This window comes from Lampris incognitus, chromosome 6, assembly GCF_029633865.1.
Source record: "Lampris incognitus isolate fLamInc1 chromosome 6, fLamInc1.hap2, whole genome shotgun sequence".
In the NCBI taxonomy this organism is placed as follows: domain Eukaryota; kingdom Metazoa; phylum Chordata; class Actinopteri; order Lampriformes; family Lampridae; genus Lampris; species Lampris incognitus.
In genome coordinates, this window is record NC_079216.1 from 28,476,836 (window position 1) to 28,500,414 (window position 23,579).

Here is a 23,579-nt window from a genome sequence, read left to right on the forward strand (position 1 = left end):
ATCTTTCGGTGCAGGTTGAAAACTCACCTCCTTAAGAACTACTACCCTGTTACTTGTTCTTAGCACTTATTGTATTCACTCATTTAAAAAATAAAATCTCTTTCTTGCAATTTTACTTTAGCACTGGTTTTGCTCTTTGACGCTTGTTAAATGCACTTACGACCTCTGATGACTAGTAGTTCTCCTGATTTCCCACATTAAATGCACTTATTGTAAGTCGATTTGGATAAAAGCGTCGGCTAAATGACTGTAATGTAATGTTGTGAGGAGGGTGTGTGGACACCCAGCAGGACTAAAAACAAAACCTGTCAAAGGACGGATGAGTTCCTCTGTGAACCAACGGCCATCCATACCTGGAGAGGAGATAAGGGACCACCAGGTAGTCCCCCCCTACTGAAACACAATGATGACTCAACCAAACTCAATCACCATACCAGATCGGTTGGGTGGAAGAGACTTGTTGAGGCATCAGCTGTGCTCCTACAACCTCCATAGTTTATGGAAATAATGATTATGATGATGAAATAAATAGGAGATTTATTTTCTTAAATTCTCAAATACCAATAGCAGAACCATTCACGTCGGAGCTTATCAATACTACAGTCTTCAATAATTTAGTACCAGTGCCCGTTTAATACTGGGTTTCGGTACCCATCGCTACTGGCTACGTGAGATTAGTCGTCACATGCAGTAATATGAATACCATGGTAGTTCTGAGATTTTGACCAAAGATGACTGATTAAAAAAAAAAGTCAAAAGTATTTTTTCAAAGTAAAGCTCTGCAAAGTGTACCTCACACTGCAACCGAAACTCCAATCACAGCAACCCCAGCAGCTTCAACTGTCTCAACTGCCAGTGCATCAAAACAAGTCATCTCAGAAGACCCATTCTGTTTATGTTCCATTTCTGCTATCGCTGAATAAGCAGTTAGCTAAATAAAAGGCATTTCATAGAGAGAAAAGGGCTATGTTTTCACTTTCCTGATTCTCTATGAACTCTGACAAATATCTTTGCATCATTTGAACAACTCTATGGAAAGTTCAATTTACCAAATAGGAATTTTTTCAGATATCTGTAAATTAGATACTTTGTCCGCTCTCAGATACCAAATTTCCCTTAGGCACCTGATACGAGCACTGCTGATGCATTCCTTAGTCTACACCCGTCACATAGAGGTTTAATATCCGCAATATACGACAAGCTCGCAGGTATATGACATGCCCTTCTTGACAAGATTAAAACTGCCTGAGAGAAGGACTTAAGCCTTTCACTGCTGGACGATATATGGAATTCCATCTTCAGGCTGGTTAATTCAACATCCCTCTGTGCCCGTCATGGTCTGCTACAATTTAAGGTGGTGCACAGAGCCCATGTGTCCAAAGTCAAACTATTCCATATATACCCAGATGCGAGTCCCATCTGTGACAAATTTAGGTGGGGGGTGAAATAAGGCTTCCCTTATCCTCATGTTCTGGGCGTGTCCCAGACTTGAAAAAGACTGGAAAGTTGTCTTCCAAACCTTATCCCTAACCCTTAATTTTAAACTAGAACCTAACCCTCTGGTCACCCTGTTTGACACCACTGACAAGGATGACATACACCTGACCCCATCCAAACACCGTATATTGTCCTTTGCTTCTCTGTTGGCCAGGTGTGCAATATTGCTTAGATGGAAGGATGCTGCCCTGCCCACCCATGCTCAGTGGCTGAATGATATATTATGTCCTGTCTAAACCTCGAAAAGATCCGCTATTCAGTCTGTAACTCTAAGGACAAGATTCAAAAGGTGTGGGGACCTTTCCTGGAATACTTTAAGAATCTTCAGCCAAACTGAAGAATTATTGCCCCATTCTCTTCTGCTTTGTTTTTGTTGATTTATGTCAGTAATATAACTTGTGAAGGTCTACCAGTTTCTAACCCCCCCCCCCCATCTTCTATTTACTGACTTACCTATTTTCTGTTCTTTTCTAAATCCTAAACCCGACTTCCAGCACTTTCCTGTTTCATTCCAGGGACGAAATACCCTCTTATATAGCGCATCCTGGCTTGTAGATGGGGCTAGTGGGGTGGGGGTGGTGTGATTGGGGGTAAGATTATATGTCAGGTTCCTCTATCATTTATATATCATGCACTTGTTTTAAAATCTTTGTGTAAGTATTGCTTTTTGTTTAAAATCCAATAGAAATATTTTTGAAAAAAGGAAGACTGCTAAACGGTGATAACGTGAGGGAGGTGTTCCAGTTGTTAATTTTCTTGTTCCAGTTGTTAATTTTCTTTGCTCACCCCTCCAACTGATTGAAGCGGAGAGGGCATGTAGGTAGCATTTTGGGAGATTATATAAAATTTAACGGTCATGAACAGCCGGCCTCATCACTGAGCAATGGTGTGGCGGCGCTGCTGAATGCATACACACGAAACACTGCCCTTCTCACCTTGTGATCTGCTTGTTACACCACTGAGGTCCATAGGCACGTCCATCCTGCAGTGCTTTCAGAACCAGCAGGTGGCACTCCCTGTATCTCAGCAGGAGGTCAGCATCTGCTCCACTGGTAGCATCCAGAAGACCCTCCACTGCCTAGGAAATGGAGGAAAAGGAAAGTAATCGATATGCCAGTTACACTATACTAATCAGAATTGACTTTGACCAAGCTTCTTTTCCCCCTTTCTTTCCCTCCATAATTTGATAAGCTTGCCTGCTGAAAAGAGTTTCCACTTGGAAAAGTTGGTACTAGCCAATGTGTCTGGGGAAATTTCAGAATGTCATACAAACAGAAAAAATTCCAGTCATATCTGTGCCTTGCATGTGCTATACAAGTAGAAAGCATCAATGCAAATACATTTTACATAAAATTCTTTACTATTTAAAACAAATACTCAAATTAAAGACTAAAGTTGACTTGTAAGTGTGCATGTGTATATAAACAAGAATGTAGCCTGCTTTTAAAAATAAAAAACATAAGAAATGCAAAGTAAACAATGCTTACAGCTTGCGACTACTCTCATATACATTTTTTTTAAATTATAAAATATTAAGGGTGGACTGTTTTGCCATTTTCTCCCACAGTTGTATTCTACTCATATGGAAGTCAAAGGTACAGTCCACAATTGATGTATACAGCGGCTGTCTGTCTCACTTCTGTTGTTGTTTTGGGTCAGATTTCATAAACATTGTTCGCTTTATTACTCATGAATAGGGTTGGGTATTGAAAACTGGCACCGACCGAAACATCTCGATCCTACCGCGTATCAAACTCTTTGGGGAAAAAACGGTGCCAAATTTGATACTTTACGGTAGACGACGTGAACGCAATCGCAGCCAGCCAATCACTACCAGCGTTGTTGTACACAAGCGACTGACTGACAAATCAGCATGAAGCTATTTGGTATGCGTGTGTCTCGTGACTGCGTTGGAGTTGAAAACTGGCAGGCAAGATTCAGTGAGCTACTGTGCGTTCCAAAGCGTGGCTACACTTTGTAAAAATAGACAGCAAACCTGACACAGTAAAATGCAACCACTGCAAAGTGATCATCAAATGCAAGTCTGGGTGTTAAGTGTTGTTATTTGATGGCACCCTTACTCATTGTATTACGGTACCAGCCGTATTACTGTTCCGTCTAAGGCTTTACGGTACATTCAGATGTGACGTCGCCACGTTCTCTGTGTGCGACAGTGTGTTGTAAGCTTGTGTAAGAGTCGGTACTCGGTAGTAGAGAGCCAAGAGACCTGCTGTATTTGCCTAAAGTTAAAGGCTAAAGAGAAAACCGAGTCAAGCTTTGCTTATCCTCCATACGCAAGAAGAAGATTGCGCATCCCAGCTCAACTTGGAAAAAACGGTGCCAAATTTCGATACTTTACAGTAGACGACGTGAACGCTAATCGCAGCCAGCCAATCACTACCAGCGTTGTTGTACACAAGCGACTGACTGACAAATCAGCATGAAGCTACTTGGTGTGCGTCTCGTGACTGCGTTGGAGTTGAAAACTGGCGGGCAAGATTCAGTAAGCACTATGCGTTCCAAAGCGTGGCTACACTTGGTAAAATAGAAAGCAAACCAGACACAGTAAAATGCAACTGCTGCAAAGCGATCATCAAATGCAAGTCTGGGAATATGTCGAATATGATGAAACATCTGATAATGCATGGGATAAATTTACGAGTGGACAACTGCTCTGTGTTTAAAAACGTTAATGTCCGTGCTGCTGCCAACGTTAACATTAGCTCTGGGACCTCTGCTGCTGGGTCTTCTTCTGGTGCCACTGCTAGCAATGATGAAACAGGTAAGGACAATTATGATGATCAATATAAATAGGCTCACATACATTAAAGATGTCAGTCTGCACGTTGACCTAATTGTCATTGTTGACCTCACTTTCAATCTCAAAGTGCTGGAGTACAGAACCAGAATAACACAATGTGTCAATTAATTATGGTGCTCGCTGTATAGAAAAGTAGTTAAAAGTTGTTAAAACATTACTTTTGGTGTCAGTCGTTTCTTAACAGACACACTAACATATGTAACGCATTAATATCTAAATTGGGTATTTTTTCTTGACAGAATATAGAGTTTAAAAATGGTCGTTCTAGTAGTTTTTAAATTCCGGTTGTTGTTTGGGACTGTTTCAACTGTTATTTTCAGTTCTTTTTTCCATTCCACGTTTTATAGTCCTTGTTACGTTTGATTAACAATATGTGTTTTCCGTTTTGTTTTTGAGGTAATATTTTCACTTTTTTAATTTTGCTATTCAAGTTCAACCATGTCTCTCTGAAGTTTAAATTGTTTAAAAATAGTATTATAGTTGTTAAATTGTTAATTTTGGTGTCAGTCGTTTCCTAAAGGACATACTAACATATGCAATGCACTAACATCTCAATTGGGTATTTATCTTGACAGAATATACTGCTTAAAAACCGGTGGTCATTTTGACTGCTCATGGTCGTTTTAGGTAGGAGTGAAATCTCAGTCATTCTAGTGTTAAACTACAGTAGGTTGTGTAGGTCAATCTGAGTGTTAGAGCACCCGTGGCCTAAATGATATAACAATAAAGAAAATTAATTTGTTTAACCCCCAATGCATACAGACCCATCTCTGAACAGCTACATTTTTGATACAAGGGTTGAATTAACATTTTGATTTTCAGAAAACTCTATTCTTTGGGTGAAATTATTGCTGGACACCATGGCTAGGGAGATTATTATCTGTCAGATTTTGAGTGTTTTTAACAGGTAAGTGCCAGTAAATACTGGCTAATGGAAACCCTGCTGAAAAGGTATGGAAAGTCATTGCCTATATGTGAGGCAGCACATACCAGTTAATAAAGTTGGCTGAAATGAGCAAGCAAACACCAAGGGCCTATACCTTGGGGCCTTAACAAAAGGTTACAAGCAAGACTGAGATTTGAGAATGTATCAACTTGGGGGAATGGCCAATGTACTTTTTTCTATAGCCTATTAAATGTCGCATTCAAACCATTAATCGTCCTACATAGAGGGATTATTTGAGTTAAAAACGAGTTGATGGAAATGTAACTGATCTGTATCTTAATTTCTTTTGATTCTAGAAGAAAGCTTAACATTAACCAACAATTTGGAAGGAAACATGGCCCTTATTACAGTAGTATTTGTCCTACCTTCTGCAGTAGACCCAATGCAGCAATGCCATCTCTGGAGTTTCTAGCCAAAGCTACTGCCTCCAGCAGACTGCGCAGGGCCTGGGTCTGTGGGTTCATGGCCAGGGTTGGGGGAATAGCATGTAGGTGTTGCTCCAAGTCTGCCATGCATTTGTCATAGATCTGGGCCACATCATCTGTAGCCCATGCTTGTTGCTATTGAATATCAGAAAGGAAAGATTGATTGGGCATCTGTCAGTTACACACCAGCATAATATGTGTACGCTTGACACTTGCTGCATTTCCCCACAGAAAAGAGTTCACTATGAGTGGCTTACACTAACTGTCTACATGTGATGGGGTCACAACAAAATGATCCAAATTTGAGGTAATATTTCCTGTAGCTAGGATGTAGATTGGCAAGTGGGGGAAAATTATCATAACAGTTGAACAAGACCTATGGACCTGGACTAAACATATCAAAATCACATGGGAATATGGTTAGTCAGAAATGTTGTCATCAAAACTGCCTTTCGCCTTGCCTCAAACTGTTTGTATCACAACTTTTAGCAAACACTTGACCGCTGGCTTCTTATTCAATGGTAAAGAACTCGAGCTAAAAAAGATTTTCCATGTCCTTTAATTTGCATAATGCACAATAAGATCTTGTGTGAAATCTACAACACACATTTGAGAATGGGCATATGCCAAAGACAAATTATGCCAACAAGACAGTAACACCTGCTGAGTCATAACGGTGACATCTAGGCTAGGGGTGATTAGTTTTATTATTGAGTGCTTAATATACTTGTTCGATGTTTGAGGCCTAAAGTAGCTTACCTTCATGGGTTGAGCCAGGAAACCAGTGGGTTGGGAGAGATCATTGCTAGGGAGGAAGCCTGGAACGTTCCTGGCAAACTCCTCATATACCGCCAGTTGTTTGGGGTCAACTCCTCCAACCTACAATAGAGTCAAAAACAGCTACAACCTCCACATACTGTCTTAAATTCCATTTATAACAAGTCATTAAAGCATCTCATACAAAGGGATCAGATCTCCTCAATCTATGCAGTGGTGTGGACTGTGGGTCAATAGCGCTTGCTTTTGAAATCTCTTGGATGTTTGTACGTCATGAGATAAAAAGAGTGTCTAGATGATGAACTTAGCATTGAAACTCTGAAGCACTTTAAGATGGGGCTAGGCAAAATAATTATAATTTATCATCTTTCAATGGTTTTGCATTGGGATACATTTCAGATATTGTGATGCACAATTTTGACGCACAATCAATGCAAACGAGAATCTGTTACCTACATTTTTCACAAATTTAGGTCTGAAATATTTGATGAAGTATTATATGAAAACTAACTTTGGTTTGATATCATACTTTACTAAACAGTTCAATTAATGTGCTGGATTTCAGTTATATTTCTAAACAAGGTATTTTGCATGCAGAATTAATAGACCTTTATAATTTGTCCCTGAGGGACAATTGGTTCTGCCAAAATAGCAATAAAAAACAAACAGGACAAGACACACAAAATAAAGACCACACGTACATAACCACAAATAAATTCAAAAAAACAAAACATAAATACAAGAGTAAAAGGTGAACACATGAAGTACAAAAGTTACAATATTAGTGTCTGTGAATGTTCTCATTCATCCAGGTCATGGTTATCCAAAGGAGTTGAACTAGCTTGGTCTAGTCAGAAAGGCACGAACTGAGGAAGCCTCTTGGATGAGAGGCGAAACGTCTTCACGGATATATACCAAGTCCAGTTGCACTTGATTCAAATCCTTTGGATTACAATATTAGTCAAGTCAAACTTTATAGCACATTTCATACACAGGTCAAAACAATGTGCTTTATATAAAGGGAGAATACAATCGCATCACAATCAAAAAAGTCCAAAAGTAGAAAATAAATATGCATATCAACAGGTGTATACAGGAATCTGAGAAGAATATAAAAATATCAAAATATACAGCACGCACGCACACCTTTGAAAATTAAGAGTTTTTAACCTGCTTTTAAAAGTGTTCAGTGTAGGGGTCTCTCAGGTCCACAGGCAAGGTGTTCTACCTACTTTGGGCATAAATACAAAAGGCAGCTTCCCCTGCTTTAGAATTAGCACGAGGGATGGTTAAAAGACCACTGCCTTTGGACCTGAGAACACGTGCAGCTGCATTTTGAATTAACTGTAGTTGCTGACTTTGGGAGGCCAGTGAATAGACCATAAGAGTAGTCTAGTCTACTTTTTATAAATCCATAGATTAATTTCTCAAGAGTCTGATTTTGATAGAAAGCCCCTTAGTTTTGAAACATTTTTAAGATGGTAGAAGGCTGATCTTGTGAGATGATTGATATGGTTCTTAAAATTTAGATCACAGTCTATGATTACACCCATATTTTTAGCTTCACTTTTGCACTCCAGAGACAGAACAGAGATGTGCTGCAATTCTCAGAGAGTCTTTGCATAAAAAATTAGTATTTTCTTTATCTTTGTTCAAGTGTAAAAAGTTTTCTGATATCCATAGATTAATATCATCAATACATTGAGGTAGGGAATGTATGGGATCTACGTCATCAAGAGATAGGGATATGTACAGTTGTGAATCAGGAAGACATCCAAACAGTGCACCAGCCAATCGAAGAGAGAAGGACAACAGCTGCCTAAGCGTACACCAGTGGTGATTCCATATGTGGTGGGAGTGTCGTAACAGTTGAGATGCATATTTTCCAAACATCGTGTCTCAGTTGCTTTCAAACCCCAAAGCATGCTGCACCAGAAATTGGTCCACCTCAATTTTGGGTCCCCGGCACAAACAGAGCAATATAATGTCCATCCATCAATTATCTTAACCGCTTACTCTGCTCTCAGCGTCGCAGGGGATGCCGGAGCCTATTCCATCAGTCACTGGGCAGCAGGCGGGGAGACACCCAGGACAGGCGGCCAGGCCATCACAGGGCTGGCGGTATAATGTACGCTGTTATAATCTACATGACCTAATAAGATCATGTAGATTATAACAGCTGAAACCAATATAATAGCCTATGCTCGGCTAAAGAGCAGTTTAGCAAATCTTTAGCCTTCCTATGGAATAAAAGCTAAATATGCTCGATACTATGCACCATGTTTCATAGTATAAAAAACCATTATCGCCTATATGAGGCAATAAAAATAAATTCTAAAAGACGGAACAAAATACAGGCCCTTTCTAAATTTAGGCTTCCTACAAATTTAGACAATATAAAACGGCAACAAAGAAAGGCTATAGCAAAATACTGTATAAAGCATCCTCAACATTTACTATTTTTACAACCCGCCATGGCTACCATTCTGTAGCTTAGCCTACTTCTTAAGCACAACAGCAAGTTTTTCCTTATAAATATAAGCATCTTCGCATTTTTGGAAGTCAGCCTGTTCCTCTTCTCACCTACATTTGCCGCTGTGCTGAAAAGTCGCTCGCTATCTACACTTGTGCATGGCGTGCAATGGTAGTCTCGTAGAGAGAGATTAAACTAGCTTCTGCTAGTGCGGGGCAGCAGCTTTTATTGTCCTGCCAGAAAGCAAGCAGTTGTCCGCTTCATGGAGTAAGTGGCTCTGACAATTAGAGGTTGCTCTGCCATGCGGTTTAGTTGCTGGTGTCGCCACCATGTTCCACATCTTCATCCAGTAATTCAGTATACATAGCCTGCAAAGAGCCAGGTTGTGGTAGTTTCTCTGGGGGCTCGGAGCCGCTCGCCTCTGAACTTTTCTATCATTCTTTCATACTGCCGCTCCTGGCTGGGGCATGAACGGGCGGCCATGATACCCGAAAGCAGAACAAGTAGCTGTGGCTTGAGTGCGTCTGGGAAATATCGGTCTTTATACCTTTATATTAACAAAAAACAACAAACAAAAAAAAAACCAAAAAAAAGATAACATATCTATTTTATGCCATTTTTGTAGGTTAGGCTATTTGCATTTCATAGCCTATCTTATTAAATTGCACAACTCTTACAAGCGTTTCTGCTTATTTTTAAAGCAAAGTTAGCTTATTTAATCATTCATTATCCAAACAAAGGGTTCGACATTAACCATGGCCTGATGGCTCGTGGCCATAAAAAGTTACTCTGTGGCCACCATATATACCCAGTAGGTGGCCCCCTGTGGCCACCAAGTCAAGGTTAAATAAAAAAAATAAAAAAATACCCACTGCCCTTCGCAAACGCAACGTCACAGTTCCACAAACATCCCGATTCATTCATGCCTTTTAATTCAACATTCTACGAAAACAGCTAACAGTAACTTAATTTTACTCGTCGCTGGCTAGCTGCCGATATGTCGGGGCTGCCTAAGTATGGGTTTACTAAGCCTAACGTTACTCAAGCTACGAACATGATCCCTACAGAAGAACCAGAAACACAAAAGGTGGACTATGAAAAAATGGAACGGCAACAAAAATTTAGGAGTGAATGGAAACAAGAGTTTAAGTGGCTAAAATACAACACATCTAAGGACGTAATGTACTGCCAGTTTCCTCAACAAGCTGAGAAGTCTAATTCATATTTCATCGGAAATAATGCCTTCAGGAAACACCACATCACAATCCATGGAAAAAGTGGACAACACTTAAGGTGCAGTTGCACACCTTGCAGTTAAATCGCCTGAAAATAGACCCATGGGGAGACAAACACGTCAAATGGAGAGTGGATAACGGGAGAAAATGATTTTAAAATTTCAACATTGCACATTATTCTGTACGCAAGGCTCAGCGTTTTCAGTTTTTACCGATTTTCACCAAAAAATACCCAGATTTTTTTTTAAAGCAGCATATTGGTTTAAACTGATTTTCAATCGGATTTTATGTTTCCATGGATCCAGAAGTTGTTCCTGTTCGTGTGAGGTTATGTAACAGTGTCCTCTTGTGGCGAAATTCGGCATGCTGGATGGCTTTGAAAAATAAAAACCAAAAACACTGAGCCTTGTCTGTACATAACAAAATCGCATTCAGTGCTTTCCTTGGGCTTATCGAACTCCATATCAAGAACAGCGTGGACATGGTACATAGATATGCAAACGACAATGCCATAGCAAGGTGGGTTGGTTTAATTCTAATCTAGTTAGCTAGCTAGCTGGTTAGGTTTATATGCAGCAAATTAACGTAGTGCTAACGCTAGTAAGTAGAGCAGCTACCTAAATTTATTGGATAAATGAAACGTTAGCTACTCTTCATCAGCAGTAGGCTATTGTTGGCTAGCTCGTGTAGCATATTTTCTGTTTGTATTGCAGCTAGTTGCTCATAGTTAATGGTGTTAACGTTGTTGTCAGCAACTTTACTGCTGTAGATTCATTCCCCGCATCTACAATGACATCTGGGAACCAACACTGGAGAAGCTGTGCCAAACCCGCTTTATTTCGGTTCTTCTGGATTATAATCTACTGCTTTTTGTAATGTTTTTATTGCACACATGACTGACGCCGGGACAATGCTGGGAGGGTGAGAGCAAGCAAGAGAGAGAATGTGTATGAGGCAGAGGGATGCAAAAAAGACTGAACTGAGACTGTGAGAGAATATACACTCACTGGCCACTTTATTAGGTACACCTTGCTAGTACCGGGTTGGACCCCCTTTTGCCTTCAGAATTGCTTTAATCCTTCGTGGCATAGATTCAACAAGGTACTGGAAACATTCCTCAGAGAGTTTGGTCCATATTGACATGATAGCATCACGCAGTTGCTGCAGATTTGTCGGCTGCACATCCATGATGCGAATCTCCCGGTCCACCACATCCCAAAGGTGCTCTATTGGATTGAGATCTGGTGACTGTGGAGGCCATTTGAGTACAGTGAACTCATTGTCATGTTCAAGAAACCAGTCTGAGATGATTCGAGCTTTATGACATGGCGCGTTATCCTGCTGGAAGTAGCCATCAGAAGATGGGAACACTGTGGTCATAAAGGGATGGACATGGTCAGCAACAATACTCAGGTAGGCTGTGGCATTGACATGATGCTCAATTGGTACTAAGGGGCCCAAAGTGTGCCAGCAAAATATCCCCCACACCATTACACCACCACCAACAGCCTGAACCGTTGATACAAGGCAGGATGGATCCATGCTTTCATGTTGTTGACGCCAAATTCTGACCCTACTATCCGAATGTCGCAGCAGAAATCGAAACTCATCAGACCAGGCAACGTTTTTCCAATCTTCTATTGTCCAATTTTGGTGAGCCTGTGCAAACTGTAGCCTCAGTTTCCTGTTCTTAGCTGACAGGAGTGGCACCTGGTGTGGTCTTCTGCTGCTGGAGCCCATCTGCCTCAAGGTTCGATGTGTTGTGCGTTCAGAGATGCTCTTCTGCATGCCTCGGTTGTAATGAGTGGTTATTTGAGTTACTGTTGCCTTTCTATCAGCTCGAACCAGTCTGGCCATTCTCCTCTGACCTCTGGCATCAACAAGGCATTTTCGCCCACAGAACTGCCGCTCACTGGATATCTTCTCTTTTTCGGACCATTCTCTGTAAACCCTAGAGATGGTTGTGCGTGAAAATCCCAGTAGATCAGCAGTTTCTGAAATACTCAGACCAGCCCGTCTGGCACCAACAACCATGCCACGTTCAAAGTCACTTAAATCACCTTTCTTCCCCATTCTGATGCTCGGTTTGAACTGCAGCAGTTCGTCTTGACCATGTCTACATGCCTAAATGCATTGAGTTGCTGCCATGTGATTGGCTGATTAGAAATTTGCATTAACGAGCAGTTGGACAGGTGTGCCTAATAAAGTGGCCGGTGAGTGTATGTACCATATGTTTACAAAAACGAGTTTTCAATTTAAATAATTATAATAAAAAAAATTCATTCTGCCCATGTATTTTGACAATTTTGGCTACAGTTAGAAGTATGTGTTATAGGTTTTCTACTGCTTTTTGTAATGTTTTTATTGCACATGACTGACAGGCACAATGCTGGGCGGGAGGGAGCGAGAGAGAGCGTGTATGAGGCAGAGGCATAGAGAGGGGGTGCGAAAAAGAGTGTGAACTAAGAGACAGAGATTATTTATGTATGTATGTTTACAAATGAACTTGAGTTTTCAATTTAAGTAATAGTTATATATTTTCATTTTGTTGATGTCTTTTCGTTTGTTGATGTGTCACAGTGTTAAGTTGTGTTAAATTGTCTTTTCTGTGTTTTTACATTTGGGCCACCAAAAACGTACTCTGGCCACCAAATTTAGGGGCTTGGCCGCCACATTTAGGGGCTTGGTGGCCCATGGGGCCAGTGCGTAAAAATATTAGCATCTATCCTTGAAACCACTTATTCTGCTCTCAGGGTTGCAGGGACGCTTGAGCCTATCCCAGCAGTCATTATTTATCAAAATTAGATTAATTTTAAGAAAATGACACATAGCATTCCTTTTACCAATATGTGGGGCCCAGGGTAATATTGGAACTGTTATGGACACAGGGCACCCCATTTTCATTAGTTTGCATTGTTGGTCACATTAATTGGTTTGTTTATTTTTGGACTATTTATCACAACTTTAATATCTGGCTATATGAATGTGGGTTACATGTGAGTTAATACAGGCACTTCAGGGCAGCTAGGGGTCCTCAGGTAAAGGCGGGGTGCGTCAGTAAACAGATCGCCTGCAATGAAATGACCGAGTGACCGATGTGTCTGTGTCTCTGAATTATCAGGTGAGCAAAAGTAATGAAAACAGGCTTAAGAGAAGCAACACAGAGATATATGGAGTTCATAAGGGTTGTGGGGTGTTAATCAGACAGTATGACATGTATATCACTGTTTGTCAGTTTATTAACGTCCATGATGTCGGAGACGGTGCTTCACCTCATATTAGCAAATGGCTAACAACAGCCGTGTAACCAAACTGTGTGTAGTCAAAATATGAGTTGTGTAAATGGCAGGATGTGACAAATGTGAGATTATCTGAGCGTTGTTAAGATAAGTGGTTTACAGCTAAAGTTCGATATTGAAAGTGAATGTATGCTTCAGAAAAACAGATCGCCTGCAGTGAAATGACCGAGTGACTGATGTGTCTGTGTCTCTGAATTATCAGATTAAAAAGAGTGAAAACCCATGCACGCCTGGAAGTCCCTCTTTGTCAAAGTGTGCAACAAATAGCCTACTTATCTTTTATCAGTCATTTGCCCTACATAACAGAACTATTTATGTAGTAGGCCTATTCGTTTTCTCACCTCAAATCGAGAATTGTAGCAACTGCATACAGGTGCTCAGATCCAATGTCACTGAATTGCTTCTGGTTTGCTTCCAGCAAAACGGCTTTTGACGTTTTCACGCCTTGGTCCATCTCTGCTGTTTTCTCAAGGAGACTCGTAAGAGCTCTAATGGATGGTATAACATCTGCAGCCGATGCAATTGATGAGCTCATCTGTTGCGTGGGCACTTGGAATAGTGCGAGCAGGGAAATCATATTTTCGATTAATTTCCACTGAATGCCGGAGGACGTTGAAGGCAAGTCATAGCCACCTGCTTAAGCAGATAGAGCCCGTTTCTGTTCTAGTAGACTCTGTAGCATATACAAAGTACTATTCCACCTAGCAGAAGCATCTTGCTGTAGTCTTTTTGTATACTGGCCCAATTGTTGCTGAATATTTTGGAGTCGGAAGTATGCTAACGGGGAATGTTTAAAATGACCAATGAGCTGTCTCCATGCAGTTATTATATCAGAGATGCTTCACTGTAACAATACTCCCTCGGCCACAATGAGCTGGAGTGTGTGCGACATACAGGGTAGGCTGGGTAAATCCGCCTCCTTCATGGTCTTTGCCATATTTTAGTGTTACTCCTTAGTATCTTTTCTGTGAACTTTTTCTCTCAGGATTCCCCACGATTGGAGCATGTCACCGAATGCGACAGCCAGAGCCCCACTGTGTGTGACCCTGTGACTTCCTGACAATAAAGAACAACTTTGTGTTGTTTGAAGTTTTGATCAATCATGCACTTGATCTCCAGATGTCACTTGCAAAACTAGTTGACTTCCACTCCAGCAGCGTTTCTCAAAGTGAACACCAAAGCGCTAATGGCATCATACAAAGTCACATACAGAATTGTCCAGTCCAAGAAAACTACACACAATAGCAGAGGAGCTCATACTTCCCACGGCTTTAGACATGGTGTCGAAGGACCAAATGTAATGGAGAATTGTATCCAACTGTTCTCTCTCGCTCTCTCACACACACACACACACACACACACACACACACACACACACACACACACACACACGTCTACTTGTCAATAAACATTGTTGAAGATAAAATCTTTGCATTCTTGCCAAGGCACCACAGTGGTCACATACTCCCAACTAGCTACAGTCCAAGCTATCAATCCTCCATTACATTTGGCGTTGATTATGCTCGAGACAAGCGCCGCAAAATTGAACGCTGTCCGTCTGTCCAATGATACAGTTGCAAGACGTACATGCAACATTTCAAATGACCTTGAACAACAACTCGTTGAAAAACTGAAACACAAACGTTTCGCCTTATAAGTAGACGAGGCTACTGACAGCAATAAAGACTGCTTGTTTGTTGCTTATGTTCGTTTTGTCACATCAGAGTCACTGTGTGAGGAGTTAATAAGATTTTCCCTCTACCTTAAGGAAGAGAAGCTACTATAAACGTGAAAAATTGAAATTCCCCTTTTGGCAAAGTGGATTTAGTATACTTGATTCCAGTGCAACAAGTGAAGTCAAGCTGTTCTGTTTTATTCTTGACAGGCACCATCATCCTACCTTGAGTCTTATCTGCTCAGGCATACGTTCAGCTTGGTAAGTCAGCACCACAGGGTCACAGTAACGTCGTCCTTCCTGGCGTGCATGCTTCCTCAGCTCAAATTCCTAGAAGAGGTTAAATTATTGCTTTTACAATGGATATCATCTATCCAGGTTCTTCAGGAGTTCTTCAGGCCTTTGGAGAGACTTAGCTGCTTAATGTTATCAACAACCCTTATTGTCAAACAACACCAAAAGAAATTAACCTAAAAACACTTATCTACAGGAAAATGGAACTGAATCCATTTTAAAATGAACTTGTAAGGAAAATCTGCATGAAATCATGAGTTCAATTTTCTCTTCCAGTAGAGGAAATAAACACTTGCAAAGGCTACTATTTTAATCCTTCAGCTTAAATTTTATTTAAATTAGGCCCGGGTCATTACAACATTAATAACAGATATTGCACACAAATACATTTATTTGAATGAAATTGTCATGATCTGAAGATTCAATCCGGAAGCAAAATAAATTCACACAATTCCTTTGCATTTAGTTCAACTCTGGTGGAATTTGACATGTAAATTTGCGCTGTCGACTGAGAATACTCCTGTGACAGTTTACCCCTGACAGGGCAGTCAATAGGGATTGTCAAAAATGCAGCAAACTCCTTTTAGCGGTGTCATATAATCAAATTTTGTACAACTGTGCTCTGCAAGAATATGAATTGCAACGTAAAAAAGGCATGATTTGCAGTCAGCTGTGAATCACAAGTAGATGGTATAACTATCTTTCATTAAGCTTAGTGTTTATTGCTTTTGTTTGCCAAGCTTCCGGTCCGGTAAGGATGTCAAAATAAACTTCGCTCTTAATTTCTGGTGCGATCGGGGTGTCAGAATGATTTCACAGGTCACCAAAAAAGTAAGCCACACTTTCTTTTGAGGTTTACAATAAAGCGTCAGACAAGGAATGAAATCCCTAAAACTTACTTAGACATTTTCAAAAAATGATGTAGTGTTTGTGTCAGACACAAAAGCAAGTAGAAAGCAGGCCTAAGTAAGAAATTTACCAATACATATGAGCATCTAAACTCATCTGACACTCGTTCTAGCTCGTCACTTAAAAGCCTCACCGTAGCCAGTCTCTTGTCCATCTCAGGGCCAGCCTTCTCCACAGCTGTCTTCTGGATGAAGCAGCATGCCAGTTCACAGTTGTCCTGGGCAATCCTGGCTGCAGCCTCCTCCATCATCTCCCTCTGCTGAGGGGTTGGTGCCTGATATAGACATATAATAAGTGAAAATCTAAGGGATGAAAAAATAATATAAATATAGAATTCAATATATGGACAATTAAGCTAACAACGAGGGCCTTGGTGTATTGAATCTAGATCTAAATGCTCTCCTTGATCGGGGCAAAATGCCACAATTGAGAAATCATTTCAGAAATACATCCTGGACATTAAACATACCCTAAGAGCAGCAGCAAAGCTGTTCTTGAGGTTAGAGGCAATGCTCATGAGCAGTGGCTCACGGCATGTGATCATGGCCATGCCAGCAGTCAGATTCCTCATCATGTGATGGGCAGCCACACGCATACGTGACTCTTCCGAGTCTAGGGCAAAGTCCTTCCTGACGATCTGCTCACATGTAGTCATAGCAATTTTGATGGATCGATCAACAACAGGGTGCACCAGTTCTTGTACAGCCCGCTCCACTGACTGACGCACACACTGCTTTAGCTGGGGATGGGCCTGGAGCAGAGGGATCTAGAGGATGGGGTGACGTTATTGAAGTAGGAATCATGACATCAACAGGTAAGTGATGAAAGTAAGGATATGATTAAGCAAAAGAGGACAAAGCCAAGTAACAATCACTTCAGTGCATTAAGCAAGTATAATTCTGAATGGAGATACCAATTTGCCTATGATGAATTAGAGTTCTCAGTTACAACTGAGAAGTACGCTGAAGTTGAGCCCCGAACTATGCAATTGCACAGCTTAATGCAAATTTGTCAAATTTCTATGTCAGACTACCCACCATTTGAACCACAACTCAAAAAATTGGTGTCAATAACCATGTTTCCATCAAAGCATTTTTATGTGCTATTAGACAGTATCACATTAGAAAAGCTGGATAGAAAGACATTTCAATTTAACTTCAATATAAACGTTTTTACATTTGCTTGAGGGCGTTTACTTTTGTCAATAATGAGCAGGCACTAAATGGACAATGAAAGTGCATGTCGAATAAAAAAATGGAATGCAAACAATTTAATCGCGAGCTGTTTCATCTCAACTGGTCCAGCCTACTTGTGGGTGCTACAAGTATGTACCAACGATGCAGAACTTGTAAAACTGTGCTAAACGTCTTATTTCCATAAACAGATCTGATGGAAACACAATTTCACATTTTATTTTTTGCCACTTTACAACAGTTCATTCAAAATTTGATTGACAAGTAGATGGAAACAAAGATTCTGACAATGCAACAGCCAGTGGTTTAAAGGGTGCCAATACTTACGTTGATGTTTATAGTGATGTGTGGGGCCAGCCCAGCCAGAGCATACACATTAATGTCATGGTAACTAAACTGTGGGGTAGGCGGTCCAGTAGTTGTGCAGGTGGTAGTGGTAGCAGGGGTAGAGGGGGCAGCTGCAAATGGAAGAAAGTCTCCTGTTGGTTAGAGAACCCTAGCTTGATTAATATCCAACAAGAGAAGTCTCAATACCTAAGCTTGATGAGCAACAAACAAGCAGAAATCAGACATTCTTCAAGAACAAGTAAATCCTGTAAATAAAAATCCCAATACAATCAAGTGATACTCTGAAAAGTTTACCATTAGAACAGACTCAACAAAATGTTAAGGTGTTAACAAAATACAAGGACAGCAGGAAATCAGAGTAGACTGGACAAAATAGAAGGGACAACAGACAAGTTAGGACCGATTCAATCCAATATCGTTATCGGGTACCAATACTGACGTAATTCACTCATTGGATATCGGACTGATGTTACCGATTCACAACCGATCCAGATTCCATAGTCTGACGTTTTTATGAATTACAAATATCTAATAATGCAATTTTAAGCCCATAGCCAAAATGGTATGTGTAAGTTCACATAGTATTAAGTGTGGGGACGTGGGACACAAGCGCTTCGCTTGCCCACATAGAGAGTGGGAAGTGGAGGTTGCGGAAGCCACCGACTAGGCTGCTGAAGTGGAGGGGACGACAACTGACAGGACAGGAAAAGTGAATAACCACATATACAATCTTCAATCACTTTATCCCGGTTATTGTCACAATTAGATTTAATTGATGCTTGGAGATAAAAAAAATCAAACAAGACAGTACACATGGGTAAAGGTTTCAGGGAACAGGGTCAGTGCTGTCAGGCTACACAGGGTGCATATCACTAGACACCTTAACACCAGGTTAGTCAGGGACAACATTTCCAGTTGGTTTTACAGATCACCTCTCAGACAATGTTGTAGGTCTTCACCAGTAAAAAAATAAAATAAAAAATCTTTCTGGCATTTTAACCTGAAATGACTACAGGATAGGTCTTTGTCTCATCTCATCATCAGCCGCTTCTCCAGGGTCGGGTGACGGTGACAGCAAGCTAAGTAGGGCACTCCAGACATCGCTCTCCCCAGCAACGCTCTCCAGCTCCTCCCGGGGGATCCTGTTCCCAGGCCAGATTGGACATGTAGTCTCTCCAGCGAATTCTGGGTCTACCCCGGGGCCTCCTCCCAGTTGGACGTGCCCTGAAAACCCCCAAAGGAAGGCGCCCAGGAGGCATTCTAATCAGATGCCCAACCACCTCAACTGGCTCCTTTCGACGTGAAGGAGCAGCGGCTCTACTCCGAGTTCCCTTCGGATGTCCAAGCTCCTAGCCCTATCTCTAAGGCTGAACCCAGACACCCTACAGAGGAACCTCATTTCAGCCGCTTGTATCCGCGATCTCACCCTTTCGGTCACTACCCAAAGCTCATGACCATAGGTGAGGGATGGAACGAAGATTGACTGGTAAATTGAGCTTTGCCTTCCAGCTCAGCTCCCTCTTCACCACAACGGTCCGGTACAACATCCGCATTACTGCTGATGCTGCACCAATCCACCTGTCAATCTCCCGCTCCATCCTACCCTCACTTGTGAGAAGAAGACCCCAAGATACTTGAACTTCACTTGAAGGAGCAATCCACCATTTTCTGGTAGAGAACCATGGCCTCAGACTTGGAGGTGCTGACTCTCATCCCAGCCATTTCACACTCAGCTGCAAACCGTCCCACTGCGTGCTGGAGGTCGCGTTCTGATGAAGCCAACAAAACCACATCATCTGCAAAGAGCAGAGATGCAATTCTGAGGTTCCCAAAACAGACACACTCCTCACCTTGGCTGCGCCTTGAGATCCAGTCCATGAATATCACAAATAGAATCGGAGACAAGGGACAACCTTGGCGGAGTCCGACACCCATCGAAGACATGTCTGACTACAGGATTGGTCTTTCTATTTAAAAAAAAAAAAACGGTCCGCGGTGGTGTAGCGGTCTAAGCATCGGCTCTGTGTCGATGCAGTTGCCCACTGGGGACTGGGGTTCGCGCCCCGGTCTCGTCAGATCCGACTATGGCCGGACTCGACGAAGCAGCGATCATTGGCAACGCTGTCTTCGGGAGGGGGGCGGAGTCGGCTTGTGTTCGTCACGTGAATGCGTCTCTGTGTGTGTCGGAAAAACAGTGGTTCGGCTTGGAGTCGCCTGGTCACGAAAGTGGCGAGGCGGTCTCCTTCGAGACTGCCGGCCGGAGAGATGCAGTTGGCGAACGCATACAGTGCGAGGGTGGGTGTTTGAATTAAAATAGGGATCGATTGGCCACTAAATTGGGAGAAAAAAGGGAAAAATCAGAAATAAATTTATAAAAAAAAAAAAATCCAGAGATTGCACTATTCGAGTTTTCTCTTTCTCTACTAAACCACACTGTCTCCTTGCAAAGGACTATTATGTATTGAATGGTAATCGCAAAGCAAATAATTTTAAGGCTCTGGAATTCAGATACTGTACTTCTGTTTAAGAATTGGTTAACTGAGCTCACTGGTATATTACATATAATATTACATATACACATCGGTATGGCATGATGGCCAGTCTTAATAAATTTTCTGATGTATGGCAGCCATTTCTTGATCACCTTGCTCAGTACAACGCTGAACCTGACCAGCAACAAAATACCAAATAGCTCTCATTGAGTGCTAAGACATGTTGTGCTAATGATGCAGCAGTGTAATTCATTATTTTCCTTAAATACGCGCTTTTCTTTTTTGTTTTTCTTTTTTTGTCCTGTTTTGTTAATATGGGTTTCTGTTTTCTTTACTGTACAGTGGAAAATCCCAATTTAAAAAAATGGAATTATTTTTGGTAATTTGGAGTGAAAAAAAGGTATTACTCTTTGTCAACTAACACATTAAAGGAGTTGCCTTAGCAATTTGCACTCCTACACCTGTTTATATGTGAAACATACTTAAACTACAGTTCAATTAAATGCGTTGGAATATATTTAAATTTAATGCATTTTTTGTATATTTTTTGCTCTTTTAATAAGAAGTACTGTGGTTTACTACAGCCTCATGTAACCTTACGCATAATACTAACAACTACACCTGCAGGAAGGTATTAACGGGGTCCAAGCCCCCTGCGCCAAGTCGCACACAAGTCGTACCTGCAGGCCCAATATTCAATATTCAAATCAACCCCTTCGCTCAACATTCAAGAAGTCTGCAGAGATATAATTTTTACATCTGACTGGTGCCAAATTTTGCACAGAACCTTAGTGGGACAAAAGAAACTACTGAGGCAAGTTTCATGTCAGTAGGACTGATTGTTGCTGAGATATGCAGCACTTCCTGTTTTGACTGCAAACTAAAGTTTTCCTTTATAAAACTTTCACATTTTTTGGAGTTAGTTTTCAATCAATCAATCAAGTTGCATTTTTATAGCACTTTTCTAGCTGCAACAGCCACTCAGAGCGCTTTACAATTAATTAATTCACACACACGCCTTTCTTCATAATTCTAGTTTTGACTGTTGAAGTGATCAGGCAAAATTGTATAATTTGATCTGATTCTAAAATATCACTTGCACTGCACTGGGCTATATTATAATATACACTGAAAGTCAAAAGTTTGAGTACACCTGCTTAAAACACTTTTTTTTCATGATTAATATTTCATTGTACTTATACTGTGCTTGTACTGAACACTGACAGCCGTAAGTGAATTGCATTCAATTATTTAATAAAAATGGAAATAATTTATTTTGTATATGGTAACATATGTTTTCATTGTCAAGTATTTACAGAAACATGTAATGGTAAAACAAAATTATGTTGCAATGTAAAACACCGTCAATTATGACAAGTTTCTGTTCGGGATTTCTATTTTATTTAACAATTAAATAATTGAATCAGCTTATATAAGCACACATCATAGATGCCTAAAGAAAAAAATGTAGCCCATTTAAGTGAAAAATGATCTGGGAACGTAGGCCTTTGTAACTAGAGGTTTAGCTACATTATTACCTGATGCACTTTGGTGGCTAATCTTATGCTGATTGGTCTTATAACCTAAGACGAGTTTGATAAAGTAGGTTTTGCATATTTCACAATTTTGAGAAAAAGCACCACTGAGTGGCTGTTTGGCACACATTTTTGCAAAGAACCTCAGGGAGACTACTGAGCAGAGTTTTTTTTTTTTTTTTAAGAACATTGTTAGAGATATGCAACACTTTCTGTTTTGCCTGTAACCTAGGGGACATTATTCCTTTATAACTTTTGTATTTTTTGGATCAAAGCTCTTTTAATAACTTTTGACCTTGAGGGTCCATAGATTCTAGATGCAAAGTTTCGTGCACATCAGATTTAGAGGCTAGGAGGAGTTCGGGAAAAAGTAGGTTTCGCATATTTCGCGTAAAAGAATTATAGGCAGAAATGGGAGTGGCCTATATCTCGTTATTCAGCTCAGTTTGGGGAAAGCGGCATTTAAGTAACGCTTACTGGCCAAAACACGCTTACCTCGATTGTACCATCCCCTGCTGGTGGACATGTGCCATGTTTTTGTGTCTGATGTGTGCATCATTTTTATACCGCCCCTGAGAATTTCACATACATAACTTTTACGGTGTATGCTACAGTACCACATTTGCCGAACACCACCACCAAAAGCAATAATGTGAGCAATTACAATAGGGTTCCCAGCACCACTGGTACTGAGAGCCACACTGTTTGCAACGTGCGGCACCCAGCCTCCTCAGCTTGGACCCCTAATAATATTAAAGGGAAGGAAAAAAAATAGTTCTGGTTTTGGTAGGCATCAACAGATATCCAAATTCAGGTATCGGAACTGAAAAACGGGGAATCAATCTCTATACAATGAGTCAGAATAGTCTTAGGGGGGAAAAAAAAGAATAAGGACAATATAGTAGAGCACACACCTGTTGTAACAAGAGTAAGCATCTCCTCCGGAGGCTTGGACTCCTTCTTTGGTGCTGACAGCTGCTCCTCTAGGCTCTTCAGCTTGTCTTTGTCCTTCAGCAGGTTACCTGGCTTCAGCTCGTTGATGTCCAGTGACAAGTTCTTACATAGAACTTCAATTTCAAATTTCAAATTCAGCTGCAGTGAAGAGGAGGAGCTGTATTAGCCAGATGAATAATCAAAGCTAGCAAAATATATCAACTGCGGCTTGTTAATTCATGTCTGCCAGCTACAGTCACTGGAAACCAGTCATTTTTAGGGCCACATTTCAAATTTGGGCCTGAAAAACACTTCACCAGTATTTTAAAATTTAGTCACTGTGGTTGGTCGATGAACGGGTTTTCTTCTTTGCACACTGCTCTAGGGATAATATGCAAGGATGGTCATATTACTGGGACCCAATGAGTGTCTGCATTAACAAGACTTTGAAATTAATAAGGTAAAGAAATGGTATTAAGTAAAAACATTAGGCTACCTGCCATGAAATTAGCTTGTTTGGCTACAGCAAAATTAGACTAAACAACTCAATTTAGTTGTCACCTTTCAGTTTGAGTGGTAATACTGATGGCTGAAACACAGTTCACTGGAGTAAGACTGAAAACTATTCAAACCCATCTCGAACTGCTCTAGACAAGTGGTCATTTCCCCATGTAAGATTATTCCAAAAGTACCATAACAGCAGTCTGAGTTGTTTGCTGCAAAGATC

At 40.9% G+C, this 23,579-nt stretch overlaps 1 protein-coding gene across 13 annotated transcripts in view; it reads right to left on the reverse strand.

Annotated features, from left to right (window-relative positions):
• cnot1 (CCR4-NOT transcription complex, subunit 1) overlaps positions 1-23,579 on the reverse strand; it is an 86,088-nt gene that overhangs the window by 23,016 nt on the left and 39,493 nt on the right. For 9 of the 13 annotated variants that reach the window (XM_056282555.1, XM_056282565.1, XM_056282561.1 and 6 more), the window contains 8 exons: positions 22,834-23,011; positions 17,872-18,023; positions 16,821-17,117; positions 16,485-16,625; positions 15,374-15,478; positions 6,449-6,568; positions 5,630-5,824; positions 2,433-2,575 (listed from right to left, as the gene is read on the reverse strand). In XM_056282555.1, coding sequence (XP_056138530.1) covers positions 2,433-2,575; positions 5,630-5,824; positions 6,449-6,568; positions 15,374-15,478; positions 16,485-16,625; positions 16,821-17,117; positions 17,872-18,023; positions 22,834-23,011 — 1,331 coding nt within the window. The remainder of the gene's footprint in view (positions 1-2,432; positions 2,576-5,629; positions 5,825-6,448; positions 6,569-15,373; positions 15,479-16,484; positions 16,626-16,820; positions 17,118-17,871; positions 18,024-22,833; positions 23,012-23,579) is intronic. The other 4 variants (XM_056282567.1, XM_056282564.1, XM_056282562.1 and 1 more) reach the window with 1 other exon arrangement.